Source organism: Syngnathus scovelli, chromosome 7, assembly GCF_024217435.2.
Source record: "Syngnathus scovelli strain Florida chromosome 7, RoL_Ssco_1.2, whole genome shotgun sequence".
Classification (NCBI taxonomy): domain Eukaryota; kingdom Metazoa; phylum Chordata; class Actinopteri; order Syngnathiformes; family Syngnathidae; genus Syngnathus; species Syngnathus scovelli.
In genome coordinates, this window is record NC_090853.1 from 14,563,889 (window position 1) to 14,582,039 (window position 18,151).

Below are 18,151 nucleotides of genomic sequence, written 5' to 3' on the forward strand. Positions count from 1 at the left end.
AAGCGCACTATCCGTGCCTCACGGCAAAAGCCAGAGCCAATCACCTGTCATCCAATTTACTCCCTGCATGTTCGTTTTCTTTTGCAATGTAAGGAAAAGACTGAGACACCGAAACAAAATTTAGATTTACACAGGTTGGTTGAGATCAATCACAATTCTTGTTAAGAAAGCTCTGTTTTCAGGAAAGTACAATACAGCGCTGGGCCTTTCGTGCGACCATGCTCAAGAGCAGAAAGTCTCCATTCAGAAAAGGCAACGTTCAAGGTTCTTTGCTCAGCTTATATTCAGTTGCACATGCCGGTGTGGGCCGAGTTTGATGGGTGATGAGTCTTTGGGGTGGGGCAGGTTCACAGGAGAGTTTGATTCCATGGGAGTGGGTGCTGGTTCGGTGAGAGCTGGTTCCGTGGGGTTGGGTGCTGATTATGGGCGATTCGATGTGTGTAGGGGCTGTTGTTTTCCTTTCCGTCTTTCAGCCTTGACGATCATCTTTGGCCGGGTTCTGGGCTGTCTCCCTCTGGCACCTGCTGGTTTTATCTCCAAGTGACCTTCCTGTAAACATTCTCCTCCATTCTTGTACATGCACCCACGGTTGCCCCTTGTCCCTTCATTATCTTTCTAATTTTGTCATTTTGTACGGACTTATGTGAAGTTTTGGGTGTGACATCATCAATTCGTTAATGTTTCCTGACTATGCATAGTTCTTACTCACCACCTACCATGCATTTGTTTGTTTGTTCTTTTGACACTCCATGTACTTGTTTGCATTGTCACATTCTTAGTTTAATTATGCTTCCGACTGTATTTTTCATTATTAGTCAAAACATTTTCTTTCTGTCTAGTACATTCAATAGTAATCCAAGGCTGGCGTCTAGCAATAGGCAAAATACGACGTCACATCAAGCATTAATCAAGACATAAGATATAAACAAGTACAAAACATTCTTAGACACCTTGGGCCGTGTCCGTGAATTAGAATAACATCAGGCATGCATTAAACAGTTTCTTAGGGGCATTAAGCTATTCAGGCAATGTATCAAAAAACATTTGTTATTTCAAAGTGCACAGAAATACATATCAGATCATGAAGTTATAAAATCTTTTGTCATTACCATATATAAAAATGTCTAGTTACGTATGTCTTCTTTATTGGTTTGGTGTGCAGGTATGATTATATGCTTAAAATGTTTCTTTTATTGATTTAATATGTAGATATACTTGTCTGCTTATGTACTTTATTCAATGAGGTTTGAGCATATCTGTTTTTGTAGCTAGGCAGGACTTTTTGTATTTCGACCCCATTCCTTCAGGTGTTTACATGTTGTTGTGCTTGTGCCCAGTTACCTTCTACATTCCAAAAACATAAATGTATATATTCCATCCAGCATCAAGTCTACTTTCGTATAGTAGAGTTTTGACCCTTTGCTTCGCTCCTATATCTCTTCACAGGTTTTGGATTTGTAACATTTGAAAACGAAGATCTAGCGGAGAAAGTCTGTGACATCCATTATCATGAAATAAATAATAAAATGGTGAGTGGCTCCTGTAGTACTTATATTTTGTTTGATTAATCTAGTGTGGCAGCAAATTGACAGCACAAGTTGAATCACACACACATTTGTTATGCTTCTGTAGTATAATGCAAGTAAGGGTCTCCCACTCAAAGCAGGCATTTTGTTTTGGAATTTTTTATGACACTGAAGCTGACAAATAATTTCTCTTGTGAAATCATGAATCTGTATTACATTTATGATGGCCACTTTCTAATAAACAAAAAAAAGGTTGAAAGTATACACAATTATGTAGTCGTGCAATGGCAAGTTGTTCCGTTGCAGTTATACATCAATGAGGCAACCCGGCGCCCTGGACTTTTAGCTCAGCGGTTAGTTCTCTGCAGTTCCAAGATGCGGGTACGATGCCCAAGTAGTGTGTGATTACTTTTTTTTTTTTCTGCAAAGTCAGGAAAGGCGGACTCGGGTTTGAGCTTCGGCCGTCCTAATTTTGATGAAATGACAAACAGCTAGGATTGGCTGGGGAAAATGTACTTCCATTCCACAATGGTGCACAAAGCACAAATGTTGGCAGTGTGTACTGCAATATAATGACTTGATGACCACTGAACAACGACTATATATGACTAAAACGGATTCGTCTGAAGAGGAAGCAGGATATCAAAGCTCCCCCACAGTTTCTTTTAGCCAAAAAGAGAAGTTACCACCAAGGACCACTCCAAATTTCTCTACTGAAACCACGTGACTTGTGTATTTCCTAATTCTTTGACCTTGGGATAATTAGTCAACCGCATTTTATCAGTATCAACCTCTAATTAGGTGATGACAACAAAATGAGAATATTAGCTCTCAACACTTTCTTGTCATTGGTGTTGAGCAGTTGAAGTGGCAGATTTTTGTATGCACTCAAGGTTACATTGGAGAAAAAGTAAACTAGAATATAAAAAAATGAATACGCTTAAAGACGGTTAAAGAGGGTTTACCGTAATGTCCGGACTATAAGCCGCACCGGACTATAAGCCGCACCGGCTAAAATTCGGGGATATTTTAGTTTTTTTTCTTACATAAGCCGCGCCGGACTATAAGCCGCACGTGCACACGGGTTTTTTACAAAGAAAGACAGTACACAGAAAGCCTTTTAAAAGTTTTAATAACATACTTTAACATATCTTTCTAAACATTACCTGTGACGCAACATGGAAGTGTGCACTGCTTTGTGTAATCTCTGAGTCACATGGCAGAGTAAGAGAAAGGGTTTAGAGCCCTTTGACGCAGGTAACCTAGCGTGCATTCCTACTAAACTCATAATAGTCACAAGCAACACAGCCAGAATAAGCAGCAGCCATAGTAGTGTTTCAAAATTGTATTTTTGTTGTTGTTTTTTTCTTCAAGATACCGCACAACGGTGGTCCACAGCCTTTTTACGAGTGTATAAAAGTGATCAAGTCATCACAAAAATCACGAAAAAATCTTATATAAGCCGCACCTGACTATAAGCCGCAGGGTTCAAAATTTTGGAAAAAAGTTGTGGCTTATAGTCCGGAAATTACGGTACATGTATCATTTGTAGAAAAATGAACACAAGAATTCTTTCTGAATTGGTTAGAATGTTTGCTGTGTTAATTGTTTCATCTCTCATTTCTAACATTGCAATTTTTGGTTTTAAAGTATTTGTACTTAGGATATTCTTTTCAAGAAAGTGGAAAATGTACTCCATATAATGGAATTTCGGAAGTTGCTAAATAACAAATAGTTTGGGTAGTTTTACTAAAGCTTTTATTTTTCATTTCTATTTTTATAGTGCCATAATCACTCATTGTCTTTACTTCACAGGTAGAATGCAAAAAAGCCCAACCAAAAGAAGTAATGTACCCACCTGGGACACAGGGTCGGGTTAGAGGTCTGCAGTATACAATGGATGCTTTCATGCTTGGTATGGGTATGCTGAGTAAGTAAAATATTCAATTTCAGTGTGGCATGCATACATGCATTTTAGACGCATGTACTTTCTCGTACGCCTGCATTTTTAATATATCACTAGCCAAGGAAACCCGTTGAAGTCTGCTTGCCTAAGTAACATGTTTTAAAGTTACTGAACTGAGCATTTGTGGTTTCAAAATATTTCACCCTTTTCTATTAGTTTTGGTGGGAACGATTGCCTTTCGAACTGATGATTTGACCCAAGAAACCAACCTTGGAGTATATGCAATTGGAACAATAAAAAATTAGTTTTAACCCCAACATCAACGGCACATTTGACGTCTAAACGCAAAAACACGCACAAACTTATTATGGACGTTATCAGGCGCTGGAACAGCTCTTCTGCAGCCCAGAACTACGACAAAAACTTGACACTTTGGATTGAAGTGCCATTGCTGTTGTTGAAGATCTCATAAGAATCCTGGGTCCACTCAAAACTGCTACCACTGCTCTATTGTGTCGCACTTTTTGTGTCATTCAAGAGTATAATTCAGAAGGCCATAGATGGCTTGAAATGGTGCCCAGAAGTAACGTCACTGTAGTTATTTTTTACAGTAATGCTTACTTTATTTGTTTAATGTTTGACACTAAAAGCTAAAATTGTATTTTGTTCAACTATTCAGTAAGAGGGAAAATCTCAGCTGCTAACTGTTCTTGAAGCAGCATTTAAAAATCACCACTTAAAATGGAATGTATTGTTTGTTAAACTATTCAGTAAAGAAAAACCTGAGAAGTGATTGAAGTAGCTTTTGAAAAACAAGCCTGTAACAAAAGTGACTCCTGTTTGTGTTCACATTTGCACTTTAAAGCTAGAACATTAATTCTCTTGTGGTCTGCTCAGTAAAGAAAACATTTTGAAAACTGGAAACATTTTAATATCAGACATTATTTTATATTCAATCTAATGAGACATCTCGTTTCGCAGGATTTGTGTCTCGTCTTATCTCTATCATCCAATTATGCTTTGCACCCAGACAACTGGCTTGAGTCTCCTTTATTAAAATACAGAAAGGCTTTCTCAATCACGCTACAAGGGTACCTTCTGAGGGGAAATATTTATGCATTCCACAGTCACAAGTTAGTGTCAGTCCCCCTTGCACTTGACAATAATAATACAAGAGAAATGAAACTGCAAAATTATTAGAACTGGCAAGAATTCCTACCTTGCACGGTCGTGTTTTGCAGTGTCACACCGATCATAGAGCAGTCAGCACTAATGTCCTTTTTCTTCCAAATCCTGTTGACAACAACAAATATTGTGTAAAATAATCACACATGAAACCTTGCCTGTGAGAGTTGGAAGTTTCTTCTTTTCTTGATTGGCACGGTTTATTTATCTTCACAAGTAACATGTAGCCGTCTTATCTAATGTGCAAGGATAGCATCTACCCTAGCACCAGACAGTAGTCACGCTTGAGCCTACAACAGTCACCCTTGAGCCAGTTAGTCTTGTTCCAGTCATATACAGTGGGTTGCCAAATGTCCTTGTCCAGCTTGAGCACGTCTGTCTCCATTCATTTTCCTATTATAAAAATACGTACTTGCGATTGAACATCTGCAATTCTTAAGAGATGAAAGTATGTCCCTGGGATTGAATGAGTTAAAAGGACTATTTCTGACTATTTAATCATACTACAAAAAATCATATGGAGTAGTAATGTGGTTGTCAGTGCTTCTTGAAGTGGAACCACTTAGGATAAGGGAAGAGAGAGATTAGTGACATACATGGACAGCATATGAATATGGAAAAGCTGAAGCTAGGAAGAGAGAGGAGCTTGGTGCATCCTAAGAGATCCCGCCCAGTCAAGCCCTTAAGTAAGCGATAACCCAGGTCTACCTGAATCAGCCCCAACGATAACATTTATCAAGAAGGTAGCTTTTAGTCTCTTAAATAGTGATAGGGTATATGCCTCCTGAAACAAATCCGGAAGACAGTTCCACAGGAGGCGAGATTGATAACTGATTCTGCTTTTGGAGATTCTGGGAACTTCTGTATCATTGTATTCTAGTCAGCATTAATTCAACTCAAATTGTAAATGGTTATGTTGTGAAAAGGCCGCAAAGTAGACCGGGCCTTTTCATGGCCAAGACCACCAAGGTCCAGGCCTACACACTATGTTGGTTTCTCACTGAACAAATCACCATGGAATGGGAACATTTTGCTTCAACATGGGTTTGCGAAATCCTTTAGGAACAAACACACCGTGATGAGGAGACTTACATTGTCACCTAAGAAGCTCTCCCAGACCTCGGGTTGTGTTTTAAAACTGCCCTGGACTAGACAGTGTTGTGTCTTTCCAGCTTTGAAGATGCAAAACACCTCATAAACCTCTTAAACCACTGACATCCACACAGCAAGGATCAACACCAACCAATGTGGCTGGCATCACGCTGTTGTCTGCTGCTGGCAATTAATATGTATATTACATATTCTCATTCAATTAGCAGTACTCCTCTACTGTACCCTATTTCCATCCATCCATCCATCCATCCATCCATCCATCCATCCATCCATCCATCCATCCATCCATCCATCCATCCATCCATCCATCCATCCATCCATCCATCCATCCATCCATCCATTTTCTATACCGCTTGTCCCCACGGGGGTTGCAGGCGCGCTGGAGCCTATCCCAGCAGTCATCAGGCAGTAGGCGGGTGACACCCTGAATTGGTTGCCAACCAGTCGCAGGGCACACAGAGACGAACAACCAACCACTCTCGCACTCACACCTAGGGGCAATTTGGATTGCTCAATCGGCCTACCAAGCATGTTTTGGGATGTGGGAGGAAACCGGAGTGCCCGAGAAAACCCACGCAGGCATGGGGAGAACATGCAAACTCCACACAGTGAGGGCCGGAGGTGGAATTGAATCCGCACCCTCCTAACTGTGAGGTGGACGTGCGACCCAGTGCGCGATCGTGCCACACCCTATTTATATTATACTCAATCTTCTGCTTTTCAGTGGATGTTATAATCTGTTTGAGCTGTCTTAGCATTGAGTTGGGTTTGTACATCATCATGTCATCATGTTGCATATTTTGATGACATTTGTCTTGCATTGACAGTTTTATCTAGTCCACAGGTGTCAAACTCAAGGCCCGGGGGCCAGATACGGCTCGCCACATCATTTTATGTGGCCCGTGAAGACAAATTGTGCATCAAATTCGTGTCATTACTAGATTTGCAAATTGTCTTCACTTTTAATAATATCTGTTTTTTTTAAATATTTGACCAGTTTTTACTCATCTGATTTGAAAACGAGTTATTTGTCAGTTTGTTTTGTAGCTTTTACTGTATATAATATGAGGTGCTCATACATTTATTTGGGTTGACAGTCATAATGGCCCTCCGAAAGAAGCTATGACTACAATGCGGCCCGCGAAAAAAATGTGTTTGACACCCCTGATCTACTCTATACATTAGTCAAAGTCAAAGTCAAAGTCAGCTTTATTGTAAATTTCTCCACATACCAAAGACACACAAAGAAACCGAAATTTCGTTCCCCCCTATCCCACGGTGACAAGACATGGCCCACAACAGACAAACAAGTAAACAAGTATAACAACAGCGTGCTGAATAAATAATGAATAAATAAATAAATAAATAAATAAATAAATAAATAAATAAGAGGAGCAAAAAAAAGGAGCAAGTGCGCATACAGCAGACATTCCAGAAAAAGCGCAACAGTGCCGCACGCTACGCAGAAGGGGGTAGCGAGTTCAGGGTCCTAACAGCCTGGAGAAAGAAGCTGTTGGCGAGTCTGGTGGTGCGGGAGCACAGGCTCCTGTACTTCTTCCCAGAGGGCAGAAGGTCAAACAAAGAGTGATCCGGGTGACTCACATCTCTCGCAATCGAGGTTGCCTTCCGGGCGAGATGGGAGGTGTAAATGTCCTTCAGGGAGGGGAGCGAAGCACCAATAATCTTACCAGCCGTATTCACTATGCGCTGCAGGGCCTTCAAGTTCTGTTCAGTGCAGTTACCACCCCAGACAGCAATGCAACTGGTGAGGACGCTCTCAACGGTGCCACGGTAGAATGTAGACAGGACTGCCTGAGGAGCACTTGCACGCCTGAGCTTCCGCAGGAAGTACAGGCGGCGCTGAGCTTTCTCTGCCAGTGACGAGGTGTTTGCGGACCAGGAGAGGTCCTCACTGATGTGCACCCCCAGGAACTTGGTGCAGCTCACCCTCTCCGCCACAGCACCGTCGATGATCAGCGGCAGGTGTTTTGTGTGACCCTTCCGGAAGTCAACAACGATTTCCTTGGTCTTGTTGACGTTCAGCAGGAGGTTGTTGTCCCTGCACCACGTGGTCGTCAACTTCCGACCTGTACCGAGTCTCGTCGCCCTTCGTGATGAGACCCACCAGAGTCGTGTCGTCAGCAAACTTCACTATGCGGTTGTCGCTGTAGGTCGCAGTGCAATCATGCGTTAGCAGGGTGAAGAGCAATGGACTGAGCACGCAGCCCTGGGGGGCCCCCGTGCTCAGCGTGATGCTGGCGGAGATTTTGTCGCCAACACGCACCACCTGAGGCCTCTGACAGAGGAAGTCCAGTATCCAGTTGCAGAGGGAGGTACTGAGGCCCAGCTCGTTGAGTTTGCAGATGAGTCGCTGCGGCACAATGGTGTTGAAGGCAGAGCTGAAGTCCACAAACAGCAACCTCACATATGAGTCCTTTCTCTCCAGGTGGGTGAGGGCCGAGTGGAGGGAAGAGCAGATGGCATCCTCAGAGGACCGCTTGGCACGGTACGCGAACTGGAAAGGGTCAATGGTGGGGGGGAGAACGGATTTGATGTGCTCCATGACAAGCCGCTCAAAGCACTTCATGATGATGGACGTCAGTGCCACGGGGCGGTAGTCATTGAAGCAGGACGGTGCAGGTTTCTTCGGCACAGGAACGATGGTGGCAGCCTTGAAACACGAGGGGACGATGGCCTGCTGCAGGGAAACGTTAAAGATGTCTGTGAAGACACCCGACAGCTCCCCAGCGCAGTCCTTCAGCGCTCGACCCGGGATGTTATCAGGGCCCGCCGCCTTACGGGTGTCAATAGCGGCAAGCGCCCTCCTCACACCGTCGGCAGAGAGGCGCAGGGGCTGCTCGTGTGGGGGGGGGGGAGTGTTCTTCAGCGGGCAAGTGCTGTTTTGGGTGTCGAAGCGAGCAAAGAAGCGGTTCAGATCGTTCAGCAGACAGACGTCGCCCTCACAGCTCCTCGGCGCGGGCTTGTAGTCCGTGATGGTCTGAATGCCCCGCCAAAGGCTACGTGCGTCCTTGCTGTCCTTGAAGTGGGTGGAGACCTTGCACGAGAACGCCTTCTTCGCTTCTTTGATGCCTCGGGACAGGTCGGCCCTCGCTGTCCTCAAGCCAGCCTCATCCCCCGCTCTGAAAGCCTTGTCCCTGGCCCTCAGCAGTCTGAGGACAGCCCCTGTCAGCCACGGCTTCCAGTTCACGCGAGTGACGACGGATTTCAAGCAAGTCACATCATCGATGCACTTCGTGATGTAAGAGGTAACAGAGTCAGTATACTCCTCTATGTCCGTCCGATCGTTGTAGGTGGCTGCCTGCTTAAACAAGTCCTAGTCAGTGGTGTCGAAGCAGTCACAAAGTGCATCGGAGGCACCCTCAGGCCACACCCGAACCCGCCTCCGAACCGGCCTGGATGCCTTCACCAATTGTCTGTACGCGGGCAAAAGCAAAACGGTGAGATGGTCAGAAAGCCCAAGATGGGGGAGGGGGGTGGCTTTGAAAGCTCCCTTTTGCGCAGAGTAGACTAGGTCCAGGAAGCTGTCTCCACGTGTCGGAAAAGTAACATGCTGGTGAAGCCTCGGGAAAACAGACTTCAGGTTGCCATGATTGAAGTCTCCAGCGAAGATGGTGAAACCGTCAGGATGCGCTGTCTGCTGTTCACTGACAGCCTGGTACAGTTCACCAAGCGCCGCGATCCTGTCGCCTTCGATGTTGGAAAGCGGGATGTATACCGCGACTAGCAGAATCGCGGTAAATTCCCTTGGCAGGTAAAAAGGACGGCACTTGATGATCACAAACTTCGCAAGTGGCGAGCAGTGCTTACATACCACCACAGAGTCCCGGCATCAGATGTAGACGCATATTCCACCTCCTCGCGACTTTCCCCCTCGTACAATGGCACGGTCCGCCCGATAGCACGCTAGCTGCTCCAGATGCACGGCAGAGTCCGGAATGTTGTCAGTCAACCAGGTCTCGGTGAACACGAGCACACAGCAGTTCCGCACCGTCCGGTTCGTAGACCTCAGCAGGCGAACGTAATCCATTTTGTTGTCCAGCGATCGAACATTCGCCAGAAGAATGGAGGGCACCGCCGGGCGCGCTGGGTTGGCCGCCAGCCTGGCCCGGACGCCTCCCCGCTTGCCCCTCTTCTGCCTCCTCGCACACCGTTTCCGACGGCTCCCAACCGGGGGAGGAATAGCGGGCGAGGTCGGCGACGTTTCAGGACTTTAATGTCGCCGCTTCAAAGTCCAGAACGCCACAAAACCCACTTCTGCCGATGTCGAGCAGAACCTGCCTGCTGTACTTGTAGCACGATAAAGCACGACGAGACGAACACATAAGACTGTCGGACGAACACTCATTAGACGAACAAATCATCGTACTGACGGGACAGAGAGTGGCCGCTGCGTGTGCACGCGCCGCCATCTTGAAATCTATGTATGTAACGTATGTCGGATTCCATGTGATTTTTGTCTTGTACGCTGCCATGACGTTTGTTTGAATTGTGCCACTTGGAAGCAACTACTTTGGAATTGTGCCACTTAAACCATATCATGTAAATTCAACCGCAGTGGCAATCTATTCGACCTGATTATATACGTAATGCCAAATATTTGAATTTGGTATACTGTGTAGATCAAATTCAAATATTTGGTATTTGAGGTTTCTAGCATTTTATTAATTCACACTGCAGTATTAAAATGAAATTTAAATTAAAGATGTTTTCTTCTTCTTCAGGTTATCCAAATATTATAGCGACATATGGCAGAGGATACTGTGGTTTTGCACCAAGTTATAGTTACCAATTCCCAGGTAAGTTCTCTTTTTACATATCTGAAAAATACAACTGATTAAGAAGCAGAAGTGGATACATTTGTGAATCACCATCATATGGAATAACTGTCTGTGCCCACCTTACAATACACATGTAGCCCTGTCTGTCGCACCACTAAACCGCTGGTCCAAGAATCGCCCCTGATTCATTGATCACATGCAGCTTTTATTGATTTAGGATTGACATCCAGAACCTGTGAAGTCTATTCCATTTTCTAGCTGAACTTGGTCATCAACAGTGTTTGTCTCATATGATGAGTTTTAGTTGCATGTCCCAAGTACATTGGCAACATCTCACTTATGTACTCTTCTTTTTACTCCTTGGTAATCTCACACAATTTGTGAAGACTGAAAGCGGAGCTGATGGCTTTCTTGGTTTTTTGTTCAGTCCCACAGACCCTCCTTTGAAATGATTTTTACCTTCCTATCCATCCTCATCACCCTCCTTTACTCCCCCCCTGTGATTTCCTGATAGCAACAAATTAACCTTGGTCTGCAGAAGTGGAAGGGAGGATAGCCTTCATTTTTCTCATGCCCTCCTTATAATAGCTTGCTGACTACATGAGATTCAAAATCGAGTAGTCAACAGCAAGTTCAAGTTTCTACAGAGTGTCTTCATGCAAATGAAGTAAAATACAGTTGGTTCCAGTGGTCTGCTGGTCATGTGAATGTTAAGAGTGCCTCTCCACATCTAACATGTATGCTATTTCAAAGTCAAAAGTCAAAGTCAGCTTTATTGTCAATTTCTCCACATGCCAAAGCGATCCAGGGCGCTTGCTTATAGCTGTTGGCTCATATGTTGAACTCTTGTTTTGTAAAATGAAGAGCCGGTCACCAAACCCACATATTGCCTGGTACTTTGGTAACGCTACAATATAGTTATACGTATGCGCAGATCTGTGGAATAATTGGAGCCGCAACTGACGACGAGGCTGACGTCAACAGCTGTTTTTTACACAGTGGATGAAGATTCCGATGGATTTAATGATTTGGAGTGACACGGATGGTTCGTTAAAATTGTTGTTTGTATTACATTTATTTGATATATCTAGTCTGACGTCAACAGCTGTTTTTTTTTTTTTTTAAGTGACAAGACAAAGATTCCGATGGATTTAATGATTTGGAGTGACACGGATGGTTCAATAACATTGTTGTTTATATTATTGTTATTTGATATATAGTATATATATTGTTATTTGTGCCTGTGGAATTATTTGACCTGCAACTGACGACGAGTCCGATGAGAGAGGCGTCCCGCACACGCGCCGTTGTTTACATAAAGGACAAACAATTCAATCGATGGATTTAACGATTTGGAGTGATACAGATGGTTTAATAAAATTTAAGTGACAAGACGAAGATTCCGATGGATTTAATGATTTGGAGTGACACGGATGGTTCAATAACATTGTTGTTTATATTATAGTTATTTGATATATAGTTTATATATCGTTATATGGGCCTGTGGAATAATTCGAACTGCAACTGACGACGAGTCCGACGTCAGCAGCGCGCCGCACACGCGTCGTTGTTTACATAAAGCACGAAGAATTTGATTGATGGATTTAATGATTTGGAGTGACACAGATGGTTTGACAAAATTGTTGTTTATATTGTGGAATAATTTAACCTGTAACTGACGATGAGTCCGACGTGAGCGACGCGCTGCACACGCGGCGTTGTTTACATAAAGCAGTGTTTCCCCGCGGCACACCTGTGTCACGTGAGAGATGTTCCGTGGGAAATTGTCCAACATTAAATACCGAGCGAATTGTAACAGGATTACCAAACCACAGGTCAGTTTCCGCAAGGCTAATCGTGCATGCGTGGCAAATCGGAGAATTTTGAGATTTCATGTTGTGGCATCGGCACATACTCAATTTATGTGTGTGTTGCTGTTAGTGTTGGCTCGTGAGTGAACGATTCGTTCAAAAAAGGTTGGGAAACACTGACATAAAGGACAAAGAATTCGATCGATAGATTCATTGATTTGGAGTGACACAGATGGTTTAATAAAATTGTTCTTTATATTATAGTTATTTGATATATAGTTTATATATCGTTATATGGGCCTGTGGAATAATTTGAACTGCAACTGACGACGAGTCCGACATCAGCGGTGTGCGGCGTTGCTTACAGAAAGGACGAAGAATTCGATCGATGGATTTAACGATTTGGAGTGACACAGATGGTTTCATAAACGTATTATTTATGTTCTAGTTATTTGAATAACTGTTAAGTCAGGCCCGTTCTCAGCTCCTCGTTTGTGTTTATGTCACGTTAGCATACCGTATCGTTTAGCCTGTTTTTGCTGGTTCATGTCTGTACTTGGTGTTGGATTTTGTCAAATGAATTTCCCCCAAAATGCGACGTAAACTCCGGTGCGACTAATATATGTTTTTTTCCCCTTTATTGTGCATTTTATGGCTGATGCAACTTGTACTCTGGAGCAAGTTTTAGTCCAAAAAATACGGTAACATTTTAATTGTCTACCTGTCCAAATTCGCCACGGCTTATGCGCTCCACGGACGCAGAGCTTCTAGGGCTGCGAAGGCTTAAAAGATAAACATTTACAATTAAGTTAAAAAACTAAAGTTAAAGTTAAAGTCCCAATGATCGTCACACATACATCTGGGTATGGTGAAATTTGTCCTCTGCATTTAACCCATCCCCGTGTGATTTCCATCCATCCCCGGGGGGAGAGGGGAGCAGTGAGCAGCAGCAGGGCTGCGCTCGGGAATCATTTGGTGATCTAACCCCCCAATTCCAACCCTTAATGCTGAGTGCCAAGCAGGGAGGCAATGGGTCCCATTTTTATAGTCTTTGGTATGACCCGGCCGGGGTTTGAATCCACAACCTTCCAGTCTCAGGGTGGACACTCTACCACTAGGCCACTGAGCTGCTTAAAATTTACTTAAACATCTACGTATTATATAGACTAATGTAGTCAACGCAAATTTAGTTAAAATCATTCCTAAACCGTGTAGAAAGCAGAAATAATTTAAATGGACTTTAGTTAAACTTTTTAAAGCAAATTTTTAAAATATTAGAATTAATGCTCAGTAGAAAAAAATTACTTTGGTTTAAGAATTGTACTTTTGTTTGTGTTATATCTGTTTAAGGTTTTCACCTACTACTGCAATTATTTTTACCAATAAACTCAGTGAATTACGTCTGGTCCAATCCTTTACCAGTGTTGTGCAAAGATATGCTGAACAATGTCCCTGTCATTCAGTGTCATTTGACATACCGTATAAGCCGCACCGGTGTATAAGCCGCACCAGCTAAAATTCGGGGATATTTTAGTTTTTTTCTTACATAAGCCGCACCGGACTATAAGCCGCACATGCACACAAGTTTTTTACAAAGAAAGACAGTACACGGAAAGCCTTTTTGAAGTTTGAATAACATGCTTTAACATGTCTTTCTAAACATTGCCTGTGACGCAGCAGTAGTACCGCAGCAACACGGAAGTGTGCACGCGAGTTATTAAAGAAATACTGGACACAGAAAGCTTTTTTAAAGTTTTAATAACATACCTTAACATTTCTTTCCAAACACTGCCTGTGACGCGGCAGTAATACCGCAGCAACACGGAAGTAACACAACACTAATAGGGTTTGATTAAATAAAACATACCGGTAAAAGTCACTGAGACGCGACGGTAACACAGCAGCAACACGGTAGCACAGCACTAACAGGGCTGGTTAAAGTAAAAGTAAAAAAAAGAGCTTCATCGTCTTTATCTTCGTCCTGTGCACTGAAACCGTCGAAGTCTTCCTCCTCAATTTCCGATTGAAATAGCGTTAGATATCCTTCGCCACACACTTTCTCAGTATCTCTTTCGTCGTCGTTTTTATACATTTCCTCTAGCATTTTCCATGATGAGGGTCTGTTCATGCTAATCTTATTAAAAGACGAAGCGCTAAATGACATTAAACTAGCGAGCGACACGTATAGCTCCAGAGTAGACGGGACCACGAAATAAAGAAAAGGGTGCCGCAACACAATGTCATCAACATCTACTGCCTTTAGCTTAAAAGCGGCATCATATGCATTTCTTTTGTCCCCCATAATGACGGTTTGTGTATAAAAGCTTCCTTTCAGTAATGTCCGTCTTGATCGCGTTCTGCGTGATGCGCGAAATGTTGTAAACACAAACTAGCACGTCTTCTTTGGCGCATCTCTTCTTCGCCTGTCTCGCTCTTGCTTCCTGCTAGAGCGCCCCCTGGAGGCCGTAAAAATCCATAAGTACGGCGCGCCGCCATTTAAGCCTCAGGGTTTAAAGTAACCTTCTGAATAAAATGCATTAAAAGTTCACATTCATTACAACTTGTTTTTGGTGAGCAAAATGTCAGAAGAATTTAATTTAAATGCTGATTGATTGGGTTTTAATACAATATTTAAAAAATATTTGACCAGTTTTTACTTGTCTGATTTGAAAACATTTGTTTTGTAGCTTTTACTGTATATAATAGTGTTAAGAGTAAAATTGATCAAGTCATCACAAAAATCCCGAAAAAAAAATCTTATATAAGCCGCAGGGTTCAACATTTTGGAAAAAAGTCGCGGCTTATACACCGGAAATTACGGTAATTTTGTAGAATGATACAGAAGTTTTTATTTAGCCTTTTGGCCTTCACATGCAATTTTTCCAGAAATCACATTCTTTAGTGTCATATTACCTTTGGCACAATGGCAATCAATTTTTTATTTTTTTTTAATGAAATATGGGTTGTTTTGGTGGCTATTTTTCTAACCCACAAGCAAGATGCCTGGTTCACTAAAACCCCATCTCCGCTGTGCTCACATTTGTCTATAGACTTGAGGCGTGTTCATGACTGCCCACAAAGTAGGACATTTCAAAACAATGAAGAAAAAAAGCTAAACTTATGCAATCAACAGCATTGACTAGTACTTGAGCTCATGGCAGAACTGCTACAGGACAGAGCAAAACCAGTTCGGCTGCATGTGAATTCAAGTCGCAGGGACAGCTACTCAGAGAAAGTGGCTGTGTGTCTAATCAGGAGTGGTCACAATATTGTGTCACACAGTGACGACCCATTGATTTCTTGATTCAGGCAGCACCAATGAGCCAAAATTTTCCTAGATGAGTAAATGGAAGCAAACACCACTTTGAAGTCTTTTGGGTGTGCAATTAGCATTTTAACATGGATAAAATCTTATGATATTAACTCATTAAATGCCACTGTTTGTAGCACAGCCAAGCACCTCAGTGCTGGCCATTTTTGAGAATTTTGACCATCGTTCCAGTGGCCAAGAAGCCCGCCATCACAGGTCTGAATGACTATAGACCTGTTGCACTGACATCTGTGGTCATGAAATCTTTCGAGAGGTTAGTACTGAACCACCTGAAGGATGTCACTGGCCCCCTGCTGGACCCCCTCCAGTTTGCCTACCGGGCAAACAGGTCGGTGGATGATGCGGTCAACATGGGACTGCACTACATCCTGCAACACCTGGACACCCCAGGAAAGTACGCCAGGATCCTGTTTGTGAACTTCAGCTCGGCGTTCAACACCATCGCTCCTGACATCCTCCAACAGAAGCTCATCCAGCTTGCGGTGCCTGCCTCCACCTGTCAGTGGATCACCAGCTTCCTGACCAACAGGAGACAGCGTGTGAGGCTGGGGAGCATCACATCTGACACCCTGACCACCAACACTGGAGCCCCTCAGGGATGCGTCCTCTCCCCACTGCTCTTCTCCCTCTACACCAACGATTTCTCCGCAAGTGACTCTTCCGTGAAGCTCCTGAAGTATGCAGACGACACCACTCTCATCGGACTGATCCAGAACGGTGATGAGACTGCGTACAGACAGGAGGTGGAGCGGCTGGTCCACTGGTGCAGCCAAAACCACCTGGACCTGAACCCGCTCAAGACCGTGGAGATGACAGTGGACTTCAGGCGAGGCCCTTCACCACTTTCACCCCTCACTATCCGCAGTAATACTATTCTCTCATCAGACACCTTCAAGTTCCTGGGAACCACAATCTCTCGGGACCTGAAATGGACCGGCCACATAGACTCTGTCCGGAAGAAGGCCCAGCAGAGGCTGTACTTCCTGAGACAGCTCAAGAAGTTCAACCTGCCGCGGGAGCTGGTGAAGACCTTCTACACTGCCATCATCCAGTCTGTCCTCTGCACCTCCGTCACTGTCTGGTTTGGATCGGCCTCCAAACAAGACAAGCACAGACTGCAACGGACAATAAGGACTGCAGAAAAGATTATTGGAATCAACCTCCCATCTATCCAAGACTTGTACCTGTCCAGGACCAGGAAACGTGCAAGTAACATCTCAACAGACCCTTCGCACCCAGGTTGCAGCCTGTTTGAACTACTCCCCTCCGGACGCCGTTATAGAGCTCTGTACACTAAAACCAGCAGACACAGAGACAGCTTCTTCCCCCAGGCTGTCGCTCTGATGAACTCACACCACTCTTAGAGTCTCAGAGTCATTACTGTGCAATAACATCCCGCTTTCCACACCTTTTTTGTCTACACTGTTTGTACTATGTGTCCTCTATGCATCCATTGCAGCCTGGTCATCCTAGAAGAGGGACCCTCCCATCTGTGGTCTCTTCTCAAGGTTTCTCATTTCCCCTAGCTGGAGTTTTGAGTTTTTCCTTGCCCTCTTGGGAGTTTAAGATCAGTTTAAGATCAGGGGGTGTTTGAAAATATCTTTCGTTCTTCACATGTCCTGAGTGTTGTTGTTAGTCACCTAAATGTTGAACAGAGGCTGTGATTTACCGAAGTCAAATTCCTTGTTTGGCACGCGAATAAAAAACTCTTGAATCTTGAATCTATCTTTGAAGGCAAGCAAAATATTGTATTCTATGGTTACATAAACCCACAAAAAGAAAAAAAGTTTCTTTAGGTTCTACCATTCATCATTCATTTGTAATCTCTAGCAGAAGTTTAACATCGGTTCAAGTTTAACTGAAAAGCCTTTTTTAGGAAAAGTCTGGAGTGACTTTTCATTGTTCGTGAATCTGAAAAATTGTTTTGAGTGGCACTAATCTCGTTTTAAACATGAAGCACAAAGTGGACATTTGTGCTGTGAGTTGCAGCCACATATCTTGACTTATTTCACAGAGGAGTCTCACTTCTCCGCTCTCCCCCTGCCTGCCGGCTGACGCTCCCTCCGCGCCAGTCCTTGGGGGCGCGGATCGGCAATGTGAAATTGCGTGCGCTAATTAGCGCTGATCGCCGCCACCTGTCTTGTGTTAACTCTGGTTAGGGTGTGTATAAAGACGCCATGCGCCCATCAGTCCTCGCCGGTTCGTCTGCATTGACACACGCACACCCGCCACCCGTCTCTGCTCTGTTCCTGATGCCCGTTTACCTGACTCGCTGTGTGGCAAGATTTCTGTTTTTCTGACTTGCCATGTAGCGAGATGCCTGGACTTTGTTTGCCCCGACCTTCTGCCCTTTCCCAACCACGAACTATGCCCCTGTCTGCTACGACAACGCGCATCCGCTGACCTGCTTGTCACCCCGCTTCGTACACCTGCTCTGCTGATGTTCCAGCCCTCCTTGTCTCCTCTTCCCTTTTCCTAAA

The 18,151-nt window shown here is 43.9% G+C and overlaps 1 protein-coding gene across 8 annotated transcripts in view; it reads left to right on the forward strand.

Annotated features, from left to right (window-relative positions):
- The window catches only part of msi2b (musashi RNA-binding protein 2b), a 159,678-nt gene that overhangs the window by 75,099 nt on the left and 66,428 nt on the right, over window positions 1–18,151 (forward strand). For 7 of the 8 annotated variants that reach the window (XR_011087117.1, XM_068651367.1, XM_068651370.1 and 4 more), the window contains 3 exons: window positions 1,447–1,529; window positions 3,342–3,456; window positions 10,473–10,547. Coding sequence is in view for 7 of the 8 variants with exons in the window: in XM_068651367.1 (XP_068507468.1) it covers window positions 1,447–1,529; window positions 3,342–3,456; window positions 10,473–10,547 (273 nt within the window). In the remaining variant the exon portion in view is untranslated. Of the gene's footprint in view, window positions 1–1,446; window positions 1,530–3,341; window positions 3,457–10,472; window positions 10,548–11,463; window positions 14,965–18,151 lie in introns of those variants that run through there. The other variant, XM_049725810.2, reaches the window with a different exon arrangement.